This window comes from Centroberyx gerrardi, chromosome 3 (assembly GCF_048128805.1).
Source record: "Centroberyx gerrardi isolate f3 chromosome 3, fCenGer3.hap1.cur.20231027, whole genome shotgun sequence".
Classification (NCBI taxonomy): domain Eukaryota; kingdom Metazoa; phylum Chordata; class Actinopteri; order Beryciformes; family Berycidae; genus Centroberyx; species Centroberyx gerrardi.
In genome coordinates, this window is record NC_135999.1 from 2,541,260 (window position 1) to 2,568,648 (window position 27,389).

Here is a 27,389-nt window from a genome sequence, read left to right on the forward strand (position 1 = left end):
TGCAGGTGAGCAGCAATGTGAATCAAATACCTGTTGCTACATAAGGAGCCAAAGCTATGAAGTGGGAGCTGAAAATGTTTGTAGACGATGTTGGCTACGGTGCCAGATGATTGTGTTGCAAAACCGGACTGCGAACATGGACATGTAGGCTAATAAATAATAATTATAAAACCTGACTTTCCGGTCTAAAATCGGCATCTGGCAGCCAAGGTTTTGTGTAATCAATAATTGAGTCTGTATTTTTTTCCTGTGTGCCTATTGGTACCAGAAAGATCGGTAGGCCTATCTATAAATATATTCTATGAAGAATTAACTAGGCTAGTTGATTGCTCCTTGGTGTGTGCTTGTATTGGCTTGTTATGGCATAGCTTCATAGTTTTTCATTGGCTATTGACGGGATCCATTCGCATTTGAGTTGGTGACGAGTACACACTACCCGACTGCGTCCAGATTCCGCTTGTAAAAATCAAACGTGTTTGATATAATCGTAGTGGCTCCAACTCACGTCGGGAGGCGAGAGATTAGAGTCTGTTCCCCTCACACACTTGTCGATTAGAGTCTGTACCCCTCATACACCACCCAAAATCTGCAGACTAGTGCAGACCAGAACACACGGCCGATTGTGAATCCGATTGTGAATCCTGGCTAAAATCGGGGCAATAGTTGTCTAGTGTATCCCCAGCTTTAAGTGGACATCAAACATTAATATGGCGAGTAAGTTCGTGAAACACAAGTCGCACGATCATTTATTTATTTTTAGAGCATCATTTTCCACAGGGTTTGTATCACGATATTCTTTTCTCCGATCAATTGCCGTGTTTTCGGCTTGATTTCGTTGTTCAGCAGCTAGCTTACATGGTGCTAAAGATCAGCTGGGAGCAACACAGCTGAGAGTCTGGGGGCTGTGTGCCATGAGTTAACTCTTTAACTCTATGTAAACTGGTTCTATGTAAGCTAATGCAAATGAGGGATGAAATGAGGGATAAAAGGAATGTCGCCTTGTGTATTAGGGGCAATAGCTAGTGTTACAGTATCCTACATGTTCATCCAATTCCACATTTGTTATAAGCAGAATGTTTACACCCTTTATTTCCAGATGAGTATTTTAAAATACAACGTGACTGTATCCTAACGTTCATTCAATTCAACCATTATTTTAGCTGCATGCTTACACCCTATTTTTTGCTGTATGTTTACACCCTTTACTTAAAACAGGAGATGATGAGAAACAACAATCAGTGGTAGCATGGCAATAATAGAGCAAGAGCTCATTTTTATGAAAAAATATAACACAATATAAATATATGCATTAATCAATAACATAGGCTTGTTTGTATTTATAATATATATTTATGACTGCAATGCTTACAAAACCACAAAATTCATAATGGATCTACCTTCCTAATTAACCAGTGATGTCAACTGTCAATACTTTTATGCACACACTCATCTCCTCATTTATACAACTATGGAACAAGATATTGGTTGATTTTAGGAAAATTATAATCACATAGTAAGTAAAAAACAATTTTGACAATAAAAAAAGTGTTTGAAACTGTGCTTGTTTGAAACCAATAAGATCAATATTAATTTTAACTTAAATTGTTGGAAACATGATAGATGTTTAGCTTGGTGTGACATTAATAAATTAATAACAAAACAAAGGTCCAAAGGAAAGATATTTTAACCTGTCAATCATCAACAACAGACTCTCAGGTGAACAACAATAACTTGATTTTGTCTGGTTAAATATCTCATTCATTTCATTTTCCAAATAAAATATCTGTTTTTTTGTACATGTGACGTGATTACAAACATTAATATTCTTATTTGAAGGCATAGCTGTGTGCATGTGTGTGTGTGTGTGTGTGTGTGTGATCCTGTACAGAGTGAATATAATTTCAGCAGCTGTCTTTGGTCAGCAGTGTGAGTGTTTCTCTCTCCTCCTCTATCTGACAAGAGACACTGAGGAACCAGACGACCTAAACCAGAACCCAGGGTAGAGTGGTTCAGTGAATGTGGAGTGGAAGGTGTGGATGTGGATCAGTGTGTCAGAGGAAACTCTGTAGAAGGACAGAGAGCCAGCAGACCAGTCCAGATACACTGCTACTCTGTCAGAGTCAGAGGAGGAGATTCCTGTGGATACTGATGTGTTATTGTGCCAGGCAGAGTAAAGATCATCATAGCACTCCAGACTCCAGGACTTGTCATTCCATCCAAGCCTGCTGTCATCACCCAATCCTCTCCTAATGATTCCTCTGTAAGTCACTCCTATATAAACCAGTCCTTTCCTCTCGACCTCCCAGTAACAGCGACCAGTCAGACCATTTCTACACAGCAGCTGAGGCCAGCAGTTAAATCTCTCTGGGTGATCAGGATATGGCTGCTCCTCTCTCACTGCTGTCACCTCTCTGTTGTCTTCAGACAGGAAGAGGTTTCTGTTTGCTGTGTTTGGGTCCAGAGTGACTTCACAGGCATCTGATGAGAGAACAAGACTCAATACAGAAACTATTTTTATTCTAATAGAGCTGTTTATTATTTGTTGATTTATTAACACTTTGACCTTTAATTTCTTAACAGTTTCATGATGACATTATATCAGCCATCATCTTCAGTCACAGTAGGACTTGAATGAATAGATGTCACATGCTGCTGTGTAGAGGGACTTTCCATGTAAGCAGTTGAATGTTTGCTGCTTTGTTTTCCTGAATCAAACTAAATACACACTTACACTTCCTCACACCTGGTTTCAACCTCTGGACTCCACCATGGTCCACACTGTGGGGGAAACAAAGTCAGACCAGAATATTCTATTTGATGATAGAAACCTAACCTTCCCTATGAAGGATTTTCCATACATCACTCATATCCACCATTAAACATTAATCAATACTCCTCAGTGTGACAGAGAAAATGTGTGTGACTCTCAGCCTTCTAGCACAGTGATTGTCAACCTTTTTCATATCAAGAACCCCTAATCTAGTCCACATTAGAGCCATGGACCCCCATTTGACGAGATTTTGTCTCTCAGACCCAAATCTGAGAATATTTTTTATTGTTAGAAATGATTTTGTACGGAATTCCATGACTATCTGTATTGTAGGTAGAGAGAAAACAGTGAAACTATGACCAAAACAGTGATTCTTCTACATTCTCTAATTGTGTTCACTTCCTGTAAATGAATAATGGTGAAGTTTAACAATTCATCAATTTGCTGGGGACCCCCTGGAACCACCTCAAGGACCCCTGGTGGTCCCCAGACCCCATGTTGAGAACCACTGTTCTAGCAGACGTTGCCTCTCCAGACCTGAGAGAGTCCAGTCTCCAGTGTGGATCCTCCAGTCCAGCAGAGAGCAGCTTCACTCCTGAGTCTCCTGGATGATTGTAGCTCAGGTCCAGCTCTCTCAGATGGGAGGGGTTGGAGCTCAGAGCTGAGGCCAGAGAAGCACAGCCTTCCTCTGAGAGCAGACAGCCTGACAGCCTGCACACACACACACACACACACACACACACACACACACACACACACACACACACACTCAAACAAATCAAGCCACATGTCAGATTTTATTAGTAACCTACTGTGAAATTAGTTGTGATAATGCCGTCAAATTCTAGCAAAACTGTAACTGCCTCAAATACAAACAGTTGGCTGATCAGCTTTGTGGTTTCATTTGCTCCAGTTTGAGAGTTCTCCACTCACTTTGTGACAGAATATCAGAAGTCCTTTCTGGTATTTTAGGTTTCAACAACTGAGGCAGCAAGGAGAGGAAAGAATTAAATATCCTCATGGAAAGTAATTCACCGTGGCTAGGAAGTGCTAAATGTTGGTATCACAATTGGTTTTAAAATTACATGCGCAGAGAAAATCCTCCACAGGTGTTTGTCTGCTGATAGTAACCTGTATGTAAAGCAGGATGTAAATGGTCGTCTGTTGAACAGGTTGAGGGATACTGACCTGAGAGTCTCCAGTCTACAGTGTGGACTCTCCAGTCCAGCAGAGAGCAGCTTCACTCCTGAATCCTGCAGGTCGTTGTTACTCAGGTCCAGCTTTCTCAGACTAGAGGACTGGGAGCTGAGAACTGATGACAACTCCTTACAGCATTTCTCTGTGAGCTTGTTTTGATTCAACCTGAAAAAATAGATTTTTTTTTCTTTTATATTTTAGATGTTTAGCTTTCCAGAGCGACTCAGTCAGTGAGCAGGAAGGGGTTCAGTGTCTCACTGAAGTACACTTGGACAGAGAACATTGGGTGTTTCAGAGATCAAACAAACCCTGTCCAGCCTTTTAATAGAATTAAGAGAACAGAGTAGAAAAGAAAAGGAATACAACACAATGCATTTTTATCACACAGTGTTTATGCCATACAAAATGATTTTGACAAATGCTGAAAAATTATGACAAATAAAACAAAAATCAACATAAATACATAAAAAAAAACAGCCTGCAATATTATAGCTACAACCTATTGTTACACAAAAGCATCATAACCTGATCTTACCTGAGAGTTTCCAGTCTACAGTGTCGACTCTCCAGTCCAGCAGAGAGCAGCTTCAGTCCTGAATCCTGCAGGTCGTTGTTACTCAGGTCCAGCTCTCTCAGACTGGAGGACTGGGAGCTGAGAACTGAGGCCAGAGCTTCACAGCTTCTCTCTGACAGCTGACAGTAGCTCAGCCTCAATGGAGATGTACAGATATGACATGTTACTCTCTTTTATTTAATATAATTGATTTCTGTTTTTTGTTAGGCACTGCTATTATGGCTGTGTATGTAAAACTGGATGAGAAGAATACTGATTTTGAATATGTTTTAAGATTTCCTTTCCAATTAAACTGAACATTACTTAAGTAAAATAGCTCTTAAATCCCGATGTTAAACTTGCAGGGTCTTTACAGGTTCAGGACCAGGGCTGGAAATAATACTCGCCCGCTCGCCAGTGGCGAGTATTTTTCACCTCGGGCGAGTCAGATACAAAGATCACTAACCCGTCAGGCGAGAGAGATTTGCTAAAACGTAAAAAGATATTTAAGGAGATACTAAGTAAATGTGATTATTTTTGGAACTGTAAAGAAACGGTCTCTATTGACTTCAGTTGTTTTGGAGAAAGCTGCTACGGAGCTGTGCTGGGAACCTCCCTGTGTGTTATGTGGACAAACAACTGGCATGAGGGCGAGTAGATAATGACAGAATGTTCATTTTTGGGTGAACTATCCCTTTAAAAGAAAAAGGCCACTAGAAGGGTGTTGGGTTAATTTTATCTTCCATGCCTGTGATAAAATTGAAGGGCTTGTCTCTGCATCAGCCGGCCTATCAGAACTCTGCACTGTTGCCATAGCAACAACGCTCAAAGCTGAGGCGAGAGACAGGCAGCTTTTTAGCTCTTTAGCTCACTGACAGAAGTAGACAATGTAAACAACAACAGCAGCGCTAAGAACCTCATCCAGAAAAGGAGGTATATATAATTTTAAAGCACGGTTTCCTCCTCTAACGAAGCTGGAGGAGGTTTTCTTTTCATCCCTGCTTGTTTGTCTGTTTGTTAGCAAGATAAAGTTACCAACGGATTTGTCTGAAATTTGTTGGACAGATCGTTCTTGATCCAAGGATCAGTTGATTAGATTTTGGTGGTGATTTGGATCTGGGATTTCCACCATTAGAGGATTTTAATTTTTAGCCATAACTATTGTGCTGCGTTCATGTGCTGGTGGGAAAGTCCAACATCCAAGACTTGCAAATCGGCTGCTAAACGGCGTTGCATTCAAGTGCTATTTTCAAGAGCTCCAGGTAAATTAAACCCTGAAGACAAATGATAACCAAACATAAACCGTTATGGTTGCAGATCTGCAAATTCAGGCTGCAACTTTGCAAGTTGGACAATTGTTCAGCATTGGTGGACGTTTGCGCTCTGTCAAGTGCCTTGTAGTTTACCTTGTTAAATTTGAACATTACATCACTTATACTGATCTAGCATTAATAAAATATGATATAAGAACATCAACTTGTGATTTTTATGCATGTATGTAACTTTAGAGCATGATCTGTCTTGATAAACTTGAATATTACATTATCTATACTTGGCTAGTAATAATTTGTCTGGGCTAGTAGAGATTTCTAGTAGAGATTTCAGAGATTTCTGAAATCCTTCAGTTCCACCTCTGTTCAGGAGTACTGACCTGAGAGTCTCCAGTCTACAGTGTGGACTCTCCAGTCCAGCAGAGAGCAGCTTCACTCCTGAATCCTGCAGGTCGTTGTTACTCAGGTCCAGCTCTCTCAGACTAGAGGACTGGGAGCTGAGAACTGATGACAACTCCTTACAGCATTTCTCTGTGAGCTTGTTTTGATTCAACCTGAAAAAATATATTTTTTTTCTTTTATATTTTAGATGTTTAGCTTTCCAGAGCGACTCAGTCAGTGAGCAGGAAGGGGTTCAGTGTCTCACTGAAGTACACTTGGACAGAGAACATTGGGTGTTTCAGAGATCAAACAAACCCTGTCCAGCCTTTTAAAAGAATTAAGAGAACAGAGTAGAAAAGAAAAGGAATACAACACAATGCATTTTTATCACACAGTGTTTATGCCATACAAAATGATTTTGACAAATGCTGAAAAATGATGACAAATAAAACAAAAAACAACACAATAATACATTAAAAAAAAACAGCCTGCAATATTATAGCTACAACCTATTGTTACACAAAAGCATCATAACCTGATCTTACCTGAGAGTTTCCAGTCTACAGTGTGGACTCTCCAGTCCAGCAGAGAGCAGCTTCAGTCCTGAATCCTGCAGGTCGTTGTTACTCAGGTCCAGCTCTCTCAGACTAGAGGACTGGGAGCTGAGAACTGAGGCCAGAGCTTCACAGCTTCTCTCTGACAGCTGACAGCCACTCAGCCTGAAGAAGAATTAGTGATGAACAACAAGTTTGAAAATATGTATTTTTTCTCTTCTGTATTAATATTATATTTAATATATTGAATATATCCAGTTATGCATGCACCTACAGAGCTATATTGGAGGCTTTGACCACTGGCAGCAGCCTCAGAAGAGCCTCCTCTGAAGCAGAGTATTTCTTCAGGTCAAACACGTCCAGCTCTTCTTCTGATGACAGTAAGATGAAGGCCAGAGCCGACCACTGAGCAGGGGAGAGTTTCTCTGTGGAGAGACTTCCTGATCTCAGGTACTGTTGGATCTCCTCCACTAGAGAACGGTCATTCATCTCATTCAGACAGTGGAACAGATTGATGCTTCTCTCTGCAGACGGATTCTCCCTGATGTTCTCCTTGATGTACTGGACTGTTTCCTGATTGGTCTGTGAGCTACTTCCTGTCTGTGTCAGCAGGCCTCGTAGGAGAGTCTGATTGGTCTGCAGTGAAAGACCCAGGAGGAAGCGGAGGAACAAGTCCAGGTGTCCATTTGGACTCTGTAAGGCCTTGTCCACAGCACTCTGGTAGAGGTCTGTTAGTTTAGATTTGTCTCTGAATAGTGTCAACCACCAGGATGTTGATTGAGTTTCTGACAGTTTATTGACACCAGTGTTGATGAATGACAGAAAGACATAAACAGCAGCCAGAAACTCCTGAATGCTCAGATGGACAAAGCAGAACACCTTGTCCTGGATCAGCCCACACTCCTCTTTAAAGATCTGTGTGAACACTCCTGAGTACACTGAGGCTGCTCTGATATCAATGCCACACTCTGTCAGCTCGGCTTCATAGAAGATCAGGTTGCCTTTCTCTAGCTGCTCAAAAGCCAGTTTTCCCAGAGATTTAATCATCTTCCTGCTCTTTTTACACCAGAGTGGATCTGTCTGAGCTCTCCCATGATACTTGACATTCTTCTGTTTGGACTGAACCACCAGGAAGTGGATGTACATCTCAGTCAGGGTCTTGGGCAGGTCTCCTCTCTCGGTGGTTCTCAACACATGCTCCAGAACTGCAGCAGTGATCCAGCAGAAGACTGGGATGTGGCACACGATGTGGAGGCTTCGTGAAGTCTTGATGTGGGAGATGATTCTGCTGGCCTGCTCCTCATCTCTGAATCTCTTCCTGAAGTACTCCTCCTTCTGTGGGTCAGTGAAGCCTCTCACCTCTGTCACCATGTCAACGCACTCAGGAGGGATCTGATTGGCCGCTGCAGGTCGTGTGGTTATCCAGAGGCGAGCAGAGGGAAGCAGTTTCCCCTTGATGAGGTTTGTCAGCAGCACATCCACTGAGGTCGACTCTGTAACATCAGTCAGGATCTCGTTGTTCTGGAAGTCTAGAGGAAGTCGACACTCATCCAGACCGTCAAAGATGAACACAACCTGGAACTTGTCAAACCGGCAGATTCCTGCTTCTTTGGTCTCAGTAAAGAAGTGATGAAGAAGTTCCACCAAGCTGTGCTTTTTCCCTTTCAGCAGATTCAGCTCTCGGAAAGTGAATGGAAATGTGAACTGTACATCCTGGTTGGCTTTGTCTTCAGCCCAGTCCAGAGTGAACTTCTGTGTTAAGACTGTTTTCCCAATGCCAGCCACTCCCTTTGTCATCAATGTTCTGGTTGGTTTCTCTCTTCCAGGTAAGGGTTTAAAGATGTCTTCACATTTGATTGTTGTTTCTGGTCTTGCTGGTTTCCTGGATGCTGTTTCAATCTGTCTGACCTCATGTTCATCATTGACCTCTCCACTCTCTCCCTCTGTGATGTGGAGCTCTGTGTAGATCTGATTCAGAGGTGTTGGATTTCCTGCTTTAGCAATCCCCTCAAACACACACTGAAACTTCTCCTTCACATTGGATTTGAGTTTACGTTGGCACACTGCAGCAGGAGTTTCTGAATGAACAAATTACATCAATCAGTGGATGTTGCTGTAAATATGAGAAGTGTAACCATTTCTCAGTGAATGCATACTTTTCCCAACCCCATGGCATCTATTCTGCTCATCACTGGTGGACAAACAGGTCCTGACTGTGTGTGCAGCCAAATGTGAAAAGCAACTGTGGTGGTATTTTGTTTTGTTAATAAACAATACTGTGTTCAGCATGATACACCCGCATGAACTAATCAATAATTTTAGCTGATGGTTCATGAGGATTGTGCTCATTTATCTTCCAATCTGGAATTGAATAGATCTTTTTTGAGAAATGGGTTAAGCAGCTGGAACAGAATAATATTTGAATTAAACTTTCTTACTAAAATCGTGAATAACAACATCAGATCCATCTGGCATAGACTGAAAGCCCACTGGTCTAAAGAGTGCAGCTTGAAGACTGTTACGACCAGAGTGGTTGTTTTGTATTTAATTTGTACCTGCAGTAAAATGTAAAGTAAAATGTGTTGTTGTACATTTACACACCATAAATACGGAGTTCAGGTCTGTTTGAAGCTCCTGGACAGACTGACCGCTGGGAACCTCTGACCTCCCCTGGTGGACTATGGAGAAAACATGATGTATTAGGTTATATAATGTCACACACATACACACACACACACACACATACACAGGCGGTTAAAGGTGACTATGTTCTGTCATGATGGATCCTAGTTGAAATACAATGTAAACTCCACTGTAAATGCTGCTCTGATTATTCTATGTGATGTTTTGAGAGAAGAAACTAAATCAACAGAGTATCATGACTTTTTTCCTCTGTTCAGTAGAATCGAATAATAACAAACTCATCTGTTTTCAATTCTTACCTTTGCTCAGTAGAGTGCTGTCCATCTTTGAACTCAATAGGACGATCCATAGACCGGTTACTCTTCATGGACACACAGCTGGGTACAGGGGAGTCTGCTCTCTCCTGCTGGATCCTGCTCAGGATTGATAAAACAGGGGTGGTGGCAGTAAAAATGTTAGAGAAGCAGAGTTTTGACCAGCAGGTTGCCAGTTTGAATCCCAGTACCAACTTTGAAAGTCAGAGTGAATACGTAACTCTTTCTCCACCCTGTGCAACTACCACCAATTAGACTGTTCTGGTAGAGCTGCTCAGTGACCAACAGCAGAAGACTGTGGTTGTACTGAGCAGCTCTGGTATGAATATCTGTAACTGTATGGATGTGAAGCAGAGCAATGCTGCAAAAGAGCATGTATGCAAAGTAAAACCCTTCTGGATAAATACAGTAATTGTTAAAAATAAGAATATAATGTCACATGTTTTCATGCAAATAACAACTTATTTTTTGTCTGAAAAATGCTGTTCTTTAAAATAAATAAAGAAATCCTTGGACTCTGATGCTCTGATGCTGCTCTGATTATTTCATGTGATGTTTTGAGAGAAGAAACTAAATCAACAGAGTATCATGACTTCTTTCCTCTGTTCAGAATCGAATAATAACAAACTCATCTGTTTTCAATCCTTACCTTTGCTCAGTAGAGTGCTGTCCATCTTTGAACTCAATAGGACGATCCATAGACTGGTCACTCTTCATGGACACACAGCTGGGTACAGGGGAGTCTGCTCTCTCCTGCTGGACTGGGCTTCAACACAACAGAGACAGAGACTTTTACTCTGAATAATGATGGGTTAATGATTTCACTGCTGAGCTCTGAGATGGAGAACAGTCATGGACAGTTAGAGATCCTCATCTTACCTCTCAGCTTTGGTCTGGCTGTCATGTTCCCCAGACAGAGTGGTTTTAGAGGGAGGGAGCTCCTCCTCTCTCTCCTCAGACAGACTCATAGTGGAGCGAACACCTTTACACCCAACATGCTGTGATAGATGGACTGATTCATTAGAATAAAGTTTCCTTTACAGGATATATTACTTAAAGGGCTGTGATCACTCCTGTCAGTAACATGTCACATATACACTGAGTGTACAAACCTGCAGGCTGTGTCCTGATTAAACACGTTCAGAAAGCAACACATCAAATTACTGCTTCTACTTCTGCTCTTATTAGATGACGTCACTAACACTCAAACACTAATACGTTGGAAAACTGTTGGAAGTGTTGAGTTATGTTTTGAACCTAAACTGCGGGTTTTCAAACAGACACACTTTCCTCTTTTTATAGGCTAAATAAGCTAATCGCATGCGGTAATAGTATGATACAATATATGCTGAGTCTTTAAAGTATAATGCACTATAAACTGTCACATAAAATGTTGCTTAGCCTACAATACCTTTTGTCGTTAAATAATCTGCGTCACGCCGATAAGTGGAAGTGAAAGTAGCAGCTTCAACAAGGAAATCAACAAGGGAGGGAGAGGGGGGGGGGGGGGGGGGACCTTAAATCGACACCTTCATCATCATTTGATGCTGGTCTGGTGTCATTTTACTGCGGCAGATTTGCTATGATTCAATTTATTATGCTTTTTTGTAAAGGCAGATTTTTTAAATAAATAAAGTGTTAAATCAAAAGCAGAAACAATGTTCACGACATCTGGATAGGATTCATTATACAAACCATGTGGTGTATTGCAATTGGTGCAGTTGTGACAGTGCGCCACCAGGTGGCACTGGTGGTCGGTTATAGAGTAGCAGGGTTAACAGTATGAGAGACAAAGAGTTACTTGACGTCACCCGAGGGTTGTATGCAATGTCTGTCAATAAAGCAGCTTTTGGATGAGATCTTAACTGCCGTAGTGAACCTGTGTTAATAAACACACGACAAAACATATCTAGCCTGTGAAGATGGTGAACTTCAAAACAGGAGAACTACTGCAAAGTAGATCGACTGTAGTACAAATAAGTTTTAGAATGTGTTTTAAATAAAAAATAAAAATAATACACTGTCATATCTCATTTATTTTGACTCATTTGCCTCATTTTCAGTCATTGTGGGTGACACTGTGTATTGAAGAAATCAGTTTCTTTTGTCCTCCTCACTCCCTTCACTCCTCACTTCACTCTCCTGTACACCCTATTTAGTGCCCTTACTATTTCCTCAGCACTCCTTACTGGCACCTTGGTCTATGCACCTGCACTAAATCTAAATACCTACTGAATGCAAAACACAACAAAGGATTTACTTAATATTATGCTACTATAGCTGTGAAAGATATGTGTAAACGGATTTAGCTTTCCCCTTGAATTTCCCCTTAACTTGAATGAAACTGAATGGAATGATAGTAGACCTAGTCTCATAGTCTAAATCTGTTCTACTCATGCTGTAGTGCAGCAACATGGTAGAATACAACCACTCTTAAACACTGAAGGGCTAATGCTGAAAACTGACAGTCTGCCAGCTCAGTGTTACTGTAATAAGCTCATGAATTTTTGTGTATATAGGCTACCCAAGGAGAAAGGCCTCATAAACCCACAATTAACCAGCCAGGCTCATATCCCACTAGAGTCCATCTCTGACACTCCCTGTCTGGCTACATGGCAGCAAGAGTATGCTAAGTGCTAATATGCTAATGTACACATTAGTTTCTGTGGTCTGTATTCTTCACACCCCACAGCTGTCTGTCAACATGATCTGTGACTCAGTGAAAGTTAACACAGTTAGCTGGAGAGTTGAGACCAACTAACTGGACGGCAAGTTCAAGTTCAGGTTTGGCTAATTCCCCTCTTGCTAGCAAACTTCAGTGCTGTTGGCTTACATTCAGGTTACAAAATGTTAGCATGTGTATGGGTTCCAAACAGGAAATATTTATCTTTGCATCAAACTTTGACATATACATTGAACTTTGATATGTATATAATGACCTTTTATATACATTGAAGTTTGATATTAATATATTGAACTTTGATATACATCAAATATTCATCACATCAGTGGTATTGGGTGTCTGTGTATCACAACACTTCCTCTTGCTGCTTCTACAGTCCAATGCTTCCCTCTGGTGGATTGTTAGATCAGATCAGTCAATCCAAATAAACTTTGTGTTTTCCATGCAAATGATCAATATGGCAAACAATCTATCTGAGAGGATAAAGTGCAGTGCAGCACATATTCAGTAGACAGCAGCACATTGTACCTGGTGATGGAGGTGCAGTGTTTCAGCTGCATGATGAGCTTTGGTTGGTTTATAGATACTTCTGATGCACCTGAACACATCATAAGTGAGGTGACCTGGGTGGATGTTTTGCCTCTTTATGTCTCTTTCCCAGCCAACCCAGTCAGGGAGATCAGTTCCCAGCTTGTGTCCATGTAGCATGGATAGTAAATGATGTCTCTTCATCTTGAGGCCGTCCCTGCAAGCTCTATGGTGGCTCTGCAGTCTTGTGCATGGCTGTGTACCAGCAACATGTATAAAGGTTGGTGGTTGGTGAATCCTCTGCAGGTCACCTCAAGGCGTTTCCCATCATACTTGGAGTTGTGCAGTGGGTGGAGAGCAACTGCAGCACCTCACTCCAAAAACTGCGCCCGCCTCGGTCCCGCGAGATTCTCGAAACAACTTTTACTAACCATAAGCGAGGCGCTGGTCAAAACTGCGCAGGACTTGCTCATCTCAAACGAGCCTGCTGCCTGTCTGCTACAGTCTTCAACAGCTGGTCATGATGCTACCAGTAGCATCTTCCAGGAAACCATGGGACAAATCACTGCTTACAGTGCTGTATTTAGTGTGTATTATTAACACTGAAGGCAGGTTAACACTTAGTTAACAACTAGTTAACACGTTATATTGATCACATTAGGTGGGCTGATTTAGGGTTTTTATACTGGATATCTTGTGTGATTTGGTTTAGTGTTCCTTGATTTCAGTAAACACGCGCAACTAAAGCTTTTCTTTCCTAGCCTAGAGACATAGAAACAATTTATTTTATAACCACTCTGATCATATTCTCTTCCTCAATGCTCCACTAACAAACAAAGAAGACATTTTCACAATCTGTATCTCAACATGTCAACACAGATATTCTACATTAAAAAAGCCATTATCTTACCTTTACTGTAATATCATTTGGATGGAGAGCTTGTGAAACTGATGGTCAAGCGTCTCATTAGTGATTACTACAGCAGAATAACATGGAGCTGATATCACCATTCATTTTTCTGCCCCACGATACGTATTGTCACATTTTTGTATTGTGATATATTGAATTTCAATATATCATCCCATCCCCAGTTCATATATATATATAAACTATTAAAAGTGCTAAACATTAATGATGACTACATGTTCTGATCTGCAAGGAAATCCACATGTAATGATCCAAACAGGAATCACTTTGAATGTTATATGATGGATTATTTTCAATCAATACTCATCAGTTTCTCCACTTAAGATAAGTAACTGAGTTTATATTGTAAGTGAAGCACTGTATGTTGTTTACAGTTGATATTTGTGTCAAATCCCTCAGAGTGCTGGTGTTTAATGAAGAGCAGAAACCCCGAGTGAGAAGGACTTTCCCATGAATGACTTCCAGGTTTCATCCACTGTTCAGTTAAGACTTTACTTTCAGGGATCATTTCTATAGTTTCTGACTGGAGAAACGTGTTTCTAAAGTGTTTGGTCTCACTAACCACCATGATGAGTTGTGATATTTCCTTCAGACAGTGAAGTGGACAGTGAATAATGATTCAGTTCATATGTTCACTGTCATTGATGACTGTTCTTTGCTTCCTAGTGGAGTATTGAGGAAGGAAGTATGATCTGAGTGGTTATTTACAATATGTGGAAAGTAAATAGGTTTCACATCTTAAATAAGACATCCTCTATAGTTTCATGTTTTTATTGGATTTAAGCTAATACTGAAACAAAACATAAATAAGATATCTAGTATACAAACTATCAAAGCTGTGACTGTGATCAATATAAAGTGTTAACTAGTGCAGCAGGATTTGAACTCTCCTCCAGCTTGTCAGCATTGAGTTGACATTATAGTTGAAGAAGCTCTGAATGGATCAGTGTTGAACTGCCTGCTCTGCATCATCAAACAGTCAAACAGCAGACTGTCAGTTGTTCCAGTTCAGTCATCAGCATCTTTATATGGAATGATTTATATTGTCAGTATAGAGTTTCGCTGCCTGCTCCTAACTAGACTCTTTGACTCTTTGAGCCAAAGCTACAGCAGTTTATTTAGAAGTTAGTTTCTGTATACTTTACTCTCAGCAGCTCCAAACAGTTTTTCATATCAAGTGATCAATCAAGTGATTATTTCTGCATTAGCTTAATTTCCCTTAAACATTAACAGGAGGTAACCAGTCTGATCACATTATTTCCTCAGTGCTCCACCAGAAAGCAAAGAACAGTTATTAAAGACTTCCAGTCTTCAGGTTGACTACTGTATGTTTCTGATGGTGTAACAGCAGTTCAACACTCATTCATTCAAAGCATCATCCAACTATAATGTCAACACAATTACTGAAGATTTTCAGGATAGTTGAAGTACCACTTCTCTTGTGGAAGCTCTTCTGATTTATCAACACTTCAGGAGTTTGTATGCAATTTGTTGGATTTGTGCTCCTTTAAATTTAGCTAAACACGTAAATATCCTGACACACCAAAAGGGTCAAATCAAGCTTTTTCTTCTTTGTTACAACTGATTTTACCTCAGACTTCATCTTCATATCGTCGTAAATAACCACTCAGATCATATTTCCTTCCTCAATGCTCCACTAGGAAGCAAAGAACAGTGATCAATGACAGTGAACAGAATCATTATTCACTGTCTGAAAGAAATATCACGATTTATCATGGTGGTTAATGAGACCAAACACAAGTCCTTCTCACTCGGGGTTTCTGCTCTTCATTAAACACCAGCACTCTGAGGGATTTGAACCAAATATCAACCATAAACCTACAGTGATAAATTTAAAATATAAACTCAATTACTTATCTTAAGTGGAGAAACTGATGAGCGTCTATTGAAAATAATCCATTTTATAAAACAGTCATAGTAATTCCTGTTTGGATCTTTGCATGTGGATTTCCATGCAGATTAAATACTTGGATTAGAATATGTACCAAACAGCACTTACAGTCATTAATTTTCAGCACTTTTACTAGTTTATTTATATATATCTATATATATACAGTAGTCGATTTGAAGGGGGTGCGAGGGGATGCCATCCCCTTTGAAATAAAAATTGTCAAAAACCATCTCCCCTTTCATTCCTCTTTGTAAACCACCTATTATTGATATTTAATCATTATAGAGAATATAGCTAGCGCCTCTGGAGTTTTCAGCAAATCCGAGGGCGGGGGGACACACGCACCTGCATTACAGTAATATGAATGTATGTTTTTTAATAGTTGATGGCACAGCACAAGCTACAACTGCATAACATGCTAACATGGCCAAACGGGATGGTGGGCAGGTAGATCTGTGGGACTTCTTCAAAAAGAAGAAAACTACAGGAGAGAGATAAGTCAGGAGTCTCTGTAATTATTTTCTACAATTTAGCCTACAGTCAGACCAAAGATTTAACCTCTGGATGTGATGGTGCAATAACTCCAGCTAACTAGCTAGATATCAAGATATCAGCTCCTAAGACATGAGGACTTCATGTTCACTGTTGATGAAGCAACACAGATTTGATTTTATGAGCGGGGCAAAACAGAAACAGAGATTAGATAGCTTGTTGACATTTTGACACAAAAATTATATTACTGAAAAGAAAAAAATAACAACAAAATACAAAATAAAACATTAGGCAATACATTAGGCTCCATTTCATCATCAATGGGATGTTGCCACGCAATGAAATAAAGGGAAAGTCAAGATAAACCTAGCTAGAATTGTTGTTGAAGTGGTAGGTAATCACTGTATAGGGAGGAAGCCCTTTGTGTGTCATAAACCAGAATAAAATTTGACTAAGGATCAAGGCATTTATTCTTGTGTGTGCTGAATCTTGTGCAGTGACTCATAATTTGATGACTGCTTTGGGTGGTAATCTATGCTGGTAAAGGAAACGGATAACTGCTAAGGCTGAAACAAATGTCAACAACACATGCGCTCGCGCACACAGACACAGACACACACACACACACACACACACACGTATGTATTTGGTTTAGCTGTACGACAAAGAAACCAAAAGCTTCATTTTATATATTGGGTCTTCAAAGTGCTCTGTGAAACTAGGCCTGGGATGGGTTGTGTCCCTGAAATGAGAAAATTAAAACTTTGTCGTAGAGCTAAACCAAACACATCGTTGGAAAGGTCTCGACCTGGAGAGTAACATATGTCAGTATGAAGATTCTACATGACTCCTGCTTTGAAATACTGACCTTTGAACCTTGACCTCGGTGTATGTTTGAAGGCTTATAATTCAGCAACAAAAGGGGTTACAGATGGGACCAACTGTTACAGAGAGCTCTGGACCTCAGCTATCATGTGAGTATAGTCAACAACTGGGGGCGCTGTCAAATATGGGTAAAATATGGTTAAAATTATTTTTCACCCATTTAACAATTAGATATTTAAAATCTGATTACACAAATGTGTTTACCATCCCTTAAACTCCTCAGTGTGCTCTCAATTCAGTATTTACAACTTCTAATTCTAGGAAAAACGCTCATTTTTTCAAAACTACAATTCTCTAGAGCCGCGCCATGCAGCTTGATACAAATCAGCCCACAGTTGTAGTTCTTCCGGTTTGCATGCTTTGTTGGTTTATTTCAGATATTTTAGCCAAAACAGGAGTCGACACACACACACACACACGCGCGGACTTGCCGCGTTCGACTCCTGTTTTGGCTAAAATATCTGAAATAAACCAACATCTTTACTTTTTCTTAACATAGATCACCTAGATGCAGTGTAATTACTAGTTCGGCTGTACTAGATATTTGATATATTCAGTAGATATTATTTTTTACGACCACTTTGCAAACCGGAAGAACTACAACTGTGGTTTCAGCGATCGCAGCGTGCATAGCAACTACCATAGCAACGGTAGAAAGCCTGAATGAATCTTCATAATAACTAACAAACTAAACATCATATACATTCACTGAACGAAGAAAATAAAATGCACATTTCTCGCTAGAAATGTTATCAAAACGCATTTTGACAGTAACAGTACGAATGTACGGTTTCCCCACTGATACGGAGGGGAGAAAAAAATGGTTGGCTCAAGTCGGCAGGAGCAATCTTACTATCACTCAAGATCACAACAACAAAAAAATATGTGAGGTAATCATATTCAAACACTTCATTTGCACTTTTTCACAAACAAAGACCATACCATTGGGAAGCTTAATGTTTGGTTTATTAAAAATAAGGAACAGGGAAAGGCTTGCAAAACCCAGGGAGTTGAGACTCAGGGTGCAGGGTGAGGGTGCTGTCTCACTGCAGGGAGTCTTCAGGCTCCATTGAATCCCCCTGTGGTTCTTGGGCTGAAAGAGAGAGAGAGGGAGAGAGAGAGAGAGTGAGAGAGAGAGAGAGAGAGAGAGAAAGACAGAGAAAGGGTTAGACACACCTATATAGGCTTGGACGGGAAATTGCCTTGGGAGATGAGGTGTGGTCTTTGTTCCCCAACGTAAGTTATGGAACTTCATTAGTTGTGATCATCAACAGCTTTTCCTGCTGATGTTTAACAAAGTATGACAAGTGGCATCAGTTACTGATGTGATATGAATTCGTATAAAGTTGTCTCATGTTCTTGGTTGTCTTTTATATATGTAACGAGTGTATACATGTCCAGTAAGTATAAAGTGTTCCCTAATACTGTGCATTCGACCACTATGGGATGTGTATGTGGGTAGACAAACCTGAGTTGTTGTGTGTGGGAAGTAAACTCAAGTCACTCTGCAGGCACATTTTGAGGCAGACCAGTTTACTAATATACACTAACAAGATAAGATTACTTATATAATACAGTAATAGAATACATGCTTAGTATGATTACTTATATAATACTGTAGTATACTACTTTTAGTATTTAGTATGATTCCCCATTTAGCCTAGTATGATTCAAAATTGCTGGCCTATTTTAAACTTACCTTGTGTTTTCAATCTCACTCAGGTCCTCCAACTTCCCTCTCCCTTTGCCATCAATCCAAAATCAGCTGAGCTGCAACATAATATAGACAGGTAATAGATAATATAGACAGGTAATAGATAATATAGACAGGTAATAGATAATATAGACAGGTAATAGATAATATAGACAGGTAATAGATAATATAGACAGGTAATAGATAATACAGACAGGTAATAGATAATATAGACAGGTAATAGTCAACAGAATCACAAAGCCTAAAAACACTCAACTCGTTTTTGTTTACCGTTTTGAAGTCTCAAATATGCACTCTAAATCCATATCAACAGCAATGTATCACAAAAATAGCTCTCTTCCTTATCATTGTGTAACGTTAACTTTATTATTAGCTCTTACTCCAAAATGGATATCCTCATTTCACCACCTCCACCCACCACTCTACAAACACATGCCCCAATGTTATATTGAACTAATATTTAACTCCCCCCACCCCGCAAAAAATCACGTTTAGAAGTATTTTTCTCTAATTCCACAACGTTGGATGAAATGGCATTAAGAGAACGGAATTTATAATTAATAGGCTGTTCGTGGTTAACGTTATGTGTCGCTAACTTTATTCAGTATCCTAGCCTAATCTGTTATCTGTTAACGTTCCCTGAATCTACTAATTTAGAGGGGGATAATCCACTAACATGCTTTAATGCACATGTTAATTTGATTCAGATGTGCTGATAATATACAATCTGATTCTTTAAACATCTTACCCTTTCAAAGTACATCACAAACGGTCCATTCCGCTGCAACTCTACTGCGCTGCTAGCATTAGCCGCTAACTTCCGGGAACTACTGAGAGGCTCCGCGATCCGCCATTGCTGTAAAAAAAGGGTCCATTGGAGAGAACGGAGATGAAGCAACTCTCTCTCTATATGGCTCTGGCCCGCCCCATCATCATTTATAAGAACTAGTGTGCACTTCAGCTTCCTGTCTGCTGTGTGCTGTAACTGTTTTCTAGCCAGCATCTTTGCAGTATGATGATCACTATGGAGGAATGGCTGGTGGCAGCTGTCCTGAGTGAGTACTTCATGACTTACTGAACTTTATTGTTTGTTTGATCAAAGAGAGGCTGGTAGTTTGTATCAAACAGTTAATTCAGTGAACAAAATGAGCAGAGAAGTTCCAGTCTTCACATTAGTTATGTTATCAGATTAGTTCAGGTAGGTTTACATAGTAGATGATGTGCTCTGCTTTGTGAATGATGGCTGTCTCTCTGCTTCATAGTGTCTGTATGAAGTGTGCAGTGAAGTGATATTATTGTTCTATGCAATAGATTGAGAACTTACCAGAACTGTAATTTTAAGAAATCAATGAATTAATGAATAAATAAATGCAATAGCAAATAAAGGAATAAATAAATCAATGAATGAATGAAATAATAATTTCATGAATAAATAAATGCATTAACAAATAAAGGAATAAATAAATCAATAAATGAATGAAATAATAATTGCATGAATAAATAAATAAATGCAATAACAAATAAATCAATAAATAAATCAGTAAATGAATGAAATAATAATTGCATGAATAAATAAATAAATGTAATAACAAATAAAGGAATAAATAAATCAATAAATGAATTAATTAATAAGTGGTAAAATAAATGTGGGAATATTTATAGAAATGTGTAAATTAATAAATATTTTCAAAAATAAATCAATCAATGAATAGATACCATATATTTTATTTATTCATTAATTTCTTGGGACATTCAATTTCCTTTTCCATTTCCTCAGGCATATGCTAATGAGCAAGAGTATGGAGGACCAGAACTGTCATTTTAAGAAATCAATGAATGGCTGAATAAATGCTATAACAAATAAAGGAATAAACAAATTAATTAATGAATGAATTCATACATGCAATAACAAATAAAGTAATAAATAAATCAATAAATGAATGAATAAATAGATAAATAAATGCAATAACATAAAGGAATAAATAAATCAATAAATGAATGAATCAATAAATGGTCAAATAAATGTGGGAATATTTACAGAAATGCGTAAATTAATAAATAAAAAAAACAATAAACTAATAAGTAGCTCACATTTTTATTTATTCATTTATTTATTGCTGCACATTCGATTTCCATTACCTCAAGCATATGCTAATGAGGGGAGTCAGTGGGTTGTAGTAATGGCTGCGTTCAGACAAGCAATAGCAAACAATTTTGGCTCGTCCGCCACCATGTGTGTGTGTGTGTGTGTGCGTGTGTGTATGTGTGCGTGTGCGCTATATGACTGATGAGTCGTGCCTTTCCCTCCCAGAAAAAAAAAACTCAGCCATGCCACCCTGATTGTGTATTGCATTACACTCCAGGGTTATTTTACCTAGAGCAGAGTAAAATCACACACATCTCAATATTAACCAGCAAAACATGGAACAAAAGTAGAGTCTCCAAACTCAATTAACAGCGTCTGTCGAGGTGTTAATACATTTATCCACCTTGGCAGGAGTTTTCAGTGCGTGGACTTTACTTTTATTCTTTATTTAAACACACACAAATCTTTGTGGTGATTAGAAAAGGCAACTGATGGGAGTCTGCATATGCTTTCATGGTGAGTTGTGGTTTACGGAGGGTTGGGTTGGTTAGGCTGCAGTGTCAGTTGGTCTGGAGCCAGGTGCATGAAAGGAATGTTACCAAGATAATATCTGACAGTATACAAGGGATAGCAATGCAATAACTAACTAGTCAAAACAACTGCTGCAAAGACATTTAGGCTGCACTGTGCAATGTGAACGGACAACAGGACTAACATGAGAAATGACTGAGGGAGAAACTCTAAGAACTGAATGGCAAGTTCAGAAACTGGATTACTTAACCAGTTATCTCAGTGACAATGATCTACTGGTGACACATGGATGATTTTGGTGTCTAGGTTCTTGTCACTTAAAGGGAAATGCCACCCATTTTAAGAATTCACATGTTCCTAAAGCTAGAAATCAGAGAGAATTGAATTGGTGATGTCACTGGGATGTAACATTAGGAGCTGGTCGATAGACAATGAATGGGGCTCTGACTTTGTGAAGCTATAAGATGCTAAGTTGATTTGTCACACCAAAATTAAGTTTATATTCTAGCATTGCTAACAGGTATGGACCAGAATTTAAACCTTATTTTGTTGGTCACACTTAACTTGGATAGTCTGATACTCTCTCTCTCTCTCTCACTCTGTCTCTTTATCGCTACAGGCATATAGGCCTATTTGATATAATTTCATCATGCATGTTGTTTATTTCATGCATCCGATTCAAATGTATATTTTTTTATTTTTGCAGTTACAGCTGTGCTGTCGGAGGGACAGGGTAAAATCCAGAATGTGTCGGGGAAAGTTGGAGAGGGCATCACTCTCCAGACCGGAGTTAGCGGCCTGCAAGGCGACTATCAGGTCCTCTGGTCAGATGACTCAGACAAATCTGTCCTAGTCAACTATAACGAGGGCAAGATGAAGCCAATCTACATTGAGAGGTTCAGAGGAAGACTCCAGCTGGACAGAGGGAGCGGATCTCTCACCATCAAGAACCTCAACATCGACGACGCCGGACTTTACCTCGGACAGATCATCAATGGAGCCGGATCAACTCACCGCTTTAATCTAACGGTCTTGGGTGAGTAGTAAGAGACTTGAATTCTCAAAGGAACAGTTCACGCTGCATACATACTACTGCCACTATTTTGCATAACCTGTTAATGCTTGAACCCATACTTTTTTTATGTGGTTCCACTTTTTTCTACGTTAATATGTCTGAGTGTTGTAATTATTGGTTGAGGATGTTCATATAATCCTCTGCTCTATTCTTATTTAGAAGAATAGAGCAAATGAGTCCATTCCCCCTCCTGATCTCAAAGTTGTTTTTTCCTGGTGTCATGTTTCACAGATGCTGATCCTGTCCTAACATCGTCGGCAGGTCCACCGAGCACTGCTGCTCCCTGGGTGACTCTTCTAGCTGTCGGCCTACTGTTTGCTGTGCTTTTGTTGGCATAGTGTTATATTTGAACAACTAAAAAAGTTCTATCACGAGTGGTAATATTTTACTTAGAAAAAGTTGAATTTCAATGTTTTTTTCCCCCATGTATGTACATGTCACAGTTTACACAAGGCCTCCACTGGTTCTACAAAATTATGTCACAAACTATAGAAACAATCCCTTAAACTATAGTCTTGAACCAATTGCTTAGGAAAATGATTCACAACACCTACAATCAGGCCCGCCGTCAGGGGGATGGGGGACAACCGGGTCAGCTGTCCCAGTCCGGAATATTTTGTCAAAAATATATATTTGTGAGAACTTTAGATGGTATTTATGAGTCACATAAAAGCTAAATATTTTTTTAGTTTCCAATTTTCCTTGACAGACGGAGGGAAAACAATTCTACTTTCACCTATTACGTAAAAAAATGGTTTGGTCTGGTCTACACCTTGCGACCCTGTAGTATTCCGGGGTATTTTTTATTTTGACGACGTAATTGATCCTCTAGGTTGATGATGGAGGAGGGTCAGGGCCGTATGGGATCATTTTGTCCCGGGCAAGATACGCAGTGGCCCTGCCAACAATGATTCGACGGTTTGGAAGTTACTTAGTTATATTTTAATTTAAGAGTACTGTAAAATATGCTGAAATATACAGACCTGACATGATGTACAATATGGAGGCCTTCATATGGTTGCATTTTAATAATTTTCATGATATTTGTGTGAAGTATGTATGACAATAGTGTGAAGCATGTATGACAATAGTATAGCTCAGAGGTTCCCAAACCACACATACACACACACACAATATAAAATAAAATTAGAATAAATAATAAATCAATTGGAAACAAGTTATAAAGATACTACAGTGTATGGTTGCACCTAAGAAATTAAAATAAAATAAAAAATGAAATCAAGTGGAACCGATGCCAGGGGGGTGGGGGGCTGAAAATGTTCCTATATCATCAAAGGGGGGCCTGACAGAAAAAGTTTGGGAACCACTGGTATAGCTCATATACAATATTTATATTTGTAGACTTTATAGACATATATGAGGACATTTATATTCTTATACCTTAATTTGTGTATGAAATACTGTAAACTTCATTTGTGTATGAAATAATAATTTGTGTATGAAATACTGTAAACTTCATTTGTGTATGAAATAATAATTTGTGTATGAAATACTGTAAACTTCATTTGTGTATGAAATAATAATTTGTGTATGAAAGTAGTGTATGGAATAGGAAATTCTGTTATGGGGAGTGCTTGACTGGGGCTAGATGAGGGAGGGAGTGTTACCAGTAATCTTTTATTGAAGAAAATAATCTGTTGTTTGTGATCTTGGTCTCTTTCTTGCTCCATTTCTCCAAATCAACTAAATCTCTCTGAATGTCGCCGAAAATGTCTCTGTCTCTCTCTCCTACATGAAAATCCACAACATCTGGCCATTTTTATTTGGTTTTGTTGTAAACATTAGCGGGTAGGCACATCAGGTGATCTGCAGGATACCATCACTGACTGCGGATCAGCCCAAACTTGTTTGAATCAGTCAGTTAGAATGAGCGTCGCTGAAACACAAGCAAGACTGTTTAGCAACCTCGTAAAACAGCTCCTGCTCTTCTTGTTTGGCCCAGTAGCAAATATTAGCCGCCATATGATGCCAGTCTTGGAACAAATTCACCATACATAACACAATCACGGTCACAACTTGATTTAGCTTGACTGGTAAAATAACTTGTAGTTCAGCTTGTGCTATTCCTGTCAAGCAGGGCTACTACAGTTCCTACTTCTGTAGAAGTCAGACAGCTAGAGGAGGCTTGGCTCTTCTTACACATCACTAACTTTTCAATGAACCCTGCATGACCATCGTATTTTATCTGATAGCTTCCATGACGCGGTGCTGTCTGTCTACAGCCTCCCTCTCCTGCAGCGGCTAACTTCAGACTGCCAAGCCACTCAGCCAATCACATAAGCGTATGAAAGGGAGGCGGGAGCAAAGTGGTCAATGACCAATAGAAATGTTCCTGGGCAAGTTTGAATCCTTTTTATTTTTTTTATTTTTTTTATTTTTTAAACAGTCTGTGGTTGGAACGCGCGTGAGTTAACTCTTTGGGGAGCGAGTGGAAATTAGGACAAATTTGTGTCATCAGAAGAGTAGCAGGGACACGTCACCGCATCAAACTACAACTACTACATACCGTACATTACATATAGTGACATGAACACTGCTGTTGACGCTCAATGACACAAATACATCAACTCAGACCCATTTGCTTTTTTTTAACATCATTCGGTAACCACTCTGATCATATCCTCTTCCTCAATGCTCCACTAGGAAGCAAAGAACGGTCATCAATAACAGTGAACCTATGAACTGAATCATTATTCACTGCCCGCTTCACGCTCAGAAGAGAATATCACGACTCATCATCGTGGTTAGCGAGACCAAACACTTTAGAAACACATTTCTCAAGTCAGAAACTATAGAAATGATCCCTGAAAGTATAGTCTTAACTTCACAACGGGCGACAGCGGGACCCCATTCACAAGCAAGTCATTTTCACTCGGGGTTTCTCTCCGCCGTTACACACCAGCAGCAACCCGCCGAATTTGAGACAAATATGAACTATAAACAACCTACAGTAATTATCATACTATATGAACTCGATTACATAAATACCAAGCCTTGAATATTTTAATTTAAATGGAGAAACTGATGAGTATCGATTTAAAATAAGAAATTGAATAAATAGCATCTAATACCCGTTTGGACCATTTAATGCAGTTTTCGATGCGGATTACTTCCCTGCGCTAGAATATGCCATAGACTACACCTAAACTAATTAATTTAACGTTTTATGTCCTAATTTTGTAGTTCCCACAATTCCTTGCGAACAGAATCACGGGCGTCATTATGATATGCGTTTTAGGATCAAAACCTGTTTGAATAACAGCACGAGCGGAAATTTTAATTTGGAATATAATATTTGGACTTTAATAAATGTGTGAATACGATGAATTGATGGGGTAAAAAGAAACAAAACATTTACACGGAATAATTTATGTGCTGAAACGGACCACCGGTGCGTCGGACTAATTATTCCTGACTGACAGCTGGCAAAGCCATATAGTTCCCCCCGAGCAAGCCGCCAAGCGGCCGCTAAGACTGAAGATATGGATTCGAAGGCTGAAAATAACAACATTCTAACAGTAACATATCAGATATAAATCATTAGCAACAAACACAACGAACTTCGCCGAGATGACACGCGTCAACCATATTCAAAGTCCTAGTAATGTTAAATGCTGTGTCAGCTATTTTAATCGCAGTTGGCATTGTTCAGCACGCGATGGCAGCATTTCGTTGATTTCATATATGAGAAGCCAAACCATTCACAAAGCTTTATAAAATACCAAACAAAATGTGATAAAGATATTTGCCATACCCGAAAATGGGTTGATGATTTTAAAGAATGGCCTGTAACAGGTCATGACATACCAGCCTAACTCGGTAATGCTGGAAACTCTACTGTAGTGCTGGAAACTCTAGTTATAAGCACAGGAACAATGGCTATCAAATGTAAGCTAACTAACGTTATAAACGCACAACACTTTCATAAAATGGTAACGGAGTGAGTCCATATATCGCCGCAATATTTCTAGATAGCCTAATTGACGAAATTTTTGCATTCCCCCCAAAAATATGCCATTGATTTTGTCATTATAACAGCAAACAAACCACCGACTAACAAGGTCAAAATACTTCTAAAATGTGTTTATTGTTCTTTTATGTTACCTCTGTGCATTTTTCGTTCCATTGCCAATAGAACCTCCAATTGTTCCATTATCGGACACAGCTTTTCTCTTTCAACAAGCTGGGGTAAGGGAATGTGTGAGTTCTGAAAAAATGGCATGTATTGCTAAATTTGTTTACATACCGTGGAGTCACTGTATGTGGAGAGTCGTGGTGCCCATTTTGCGGGGAAAAGGAAAGAAACAGGTCCGACGGGGACGTGTCCGATTAATGGATAGCCTGATGCTAGCTGTCCTAATCGACGCATTCATTTACACCCGCAGTACATGATGCTAGCCGCTCCTAACTTTTTCTTGCTAGCATTCAAGCTCCAGCATTATAGCCAACTTACCAGTGTAGTGCTCCGTTGGACAGCAGTACAAGGTTGACTTGACACTTTTTGCTGAAAACTTTGCAATTTTAAGGCGACAACCAATTAAAAATGTATCAGGTGTTGCTCCATCTTCTTCAATTAAAAGTGGCGACGTAACTGAGCCGAATGCGCATGCTCATTGACCACGAATTTCACACATCTTCCCAAAATACTTTATTCATGCATGAAACATTTCATTTACCAGGTCTACTCCAAAAAATTACAAAATAAATATTGCAAGATGTTTATGTCCATTAAATGAACATTCTATCAATATAAGCTTAAGCCAGTTTTTGGGCAGCATATAACACACACAATGTCTTATATTCCAATAGTGAAGATTAAAATATGAATTACATATCATACATATAATTTAA

At 39.4% G+C, this 27,389-nt stretch overlaps 1 protein-coding gene, 1 long non-coding RNA gene, 2 other non-coding genes and 1 pseudogene across 6 annotated transcripts; 1 reads left to right on the forward strand and 4 right to left on the reverse strand.

Moving 5' to 3' along the window:
* Positions 1-1,071: 1,071 nt before the first annotated feature.
* LOC139925150 (NLR family CARD domain-containing protein 3-like) lies at positions 1,072-11,139 on the reverse strand. Of its 3 annotated transcripts, none has more exons than XM_078289806.1 (13): positions 11,095-11,139; positions 10,563-10,665; positions 10,333-10,449; positions 9,669-9,782; positions 9,328-9,404; positions 7,001-8,804; positions 6,718-6,891; positions 6,172-6,345; positions 4,503-4,676; positions 3,959-4,132; positions 3,308-3,481; positions 2,732-2,778; positions 1,072-2,478 (listed from the first exon to the last, which is right to left on the reverse strand). In XM_078289806.1, exons 2-13 carry the CDS (start codon positions 10,649-10,651, stop codon positions 1,949-1,951), a joined length of 3,648 nt encoding a protein of 1,215 aa, XP_078145932.1. In that variant the 5' UTR covers positions 10,652-10,665; positions 11,095-11,139; the 3' UTR covers positions 1,072-1,948. The 3 variants fall into 3 exon arrangements, with proteins under 3 accessions (XP_078145932.1, XP_078145925.1, XP_078145930.1); XM_078289799.1 differs by having other exon boundaries at positions 9,669-9,785; positions 10,563-10,681; positions 11,095-11,123; XM_078289804.1 differs by lacking the exon at positions 11,095-11,139 and adding an exon at positions 10,796-10,803 and having other exon boundaries at positions 9,669-9,785; positions 10,563-10,681.
* Positions 11,140-14,307: 3,168 nt separating this feature from the next.
* Positions 14,308-14,523, forward strand: LOC144538532 (small nucleolar RNA U3). Its single transcript, XR_013504324.1, has one exon. It is a non-coding gene; the product is annotated as a small nucleolar RNA U3 (small nucleolar RNA).
* A 921-nt stretch (positions 14,524-15,444) lies between these two features.
* On the reverse strand, positions 15,445-15,690 carry LOC139911798 (small nucleolar RNA U3; annotated as a pseudogene).
* A 2,369-nt stretch (positions 15,691-18,059) lies between these two features.
* Positions 18,060-26,899, reverse strand: LOC144538520 (uncharacterized). Its single transcript, XR_013504311.1, has 4 exons — positions 26,785-26,899; positions 19,574-19,681; positions 18,811-18,881; positions 18,060-18,204 (listed from the first exon to the last, which is right to left on the reverse strand). It is a non-coding gene; the product is annotated as an uncharacterized LOC144538520 (long non-coding RNA).
* On the reverse strand, positions 25,143-25,358 carry LOC139911614 (small nucleolar RNA U3). The gene has a single exon (XR_011784628.1). It is a non-coding gene; the product is annotated as a small nucleolar RNA U3 (small nucleolar RNA).
* Positions 26,900-27,389: the final 490 nt, after the last annotated feature.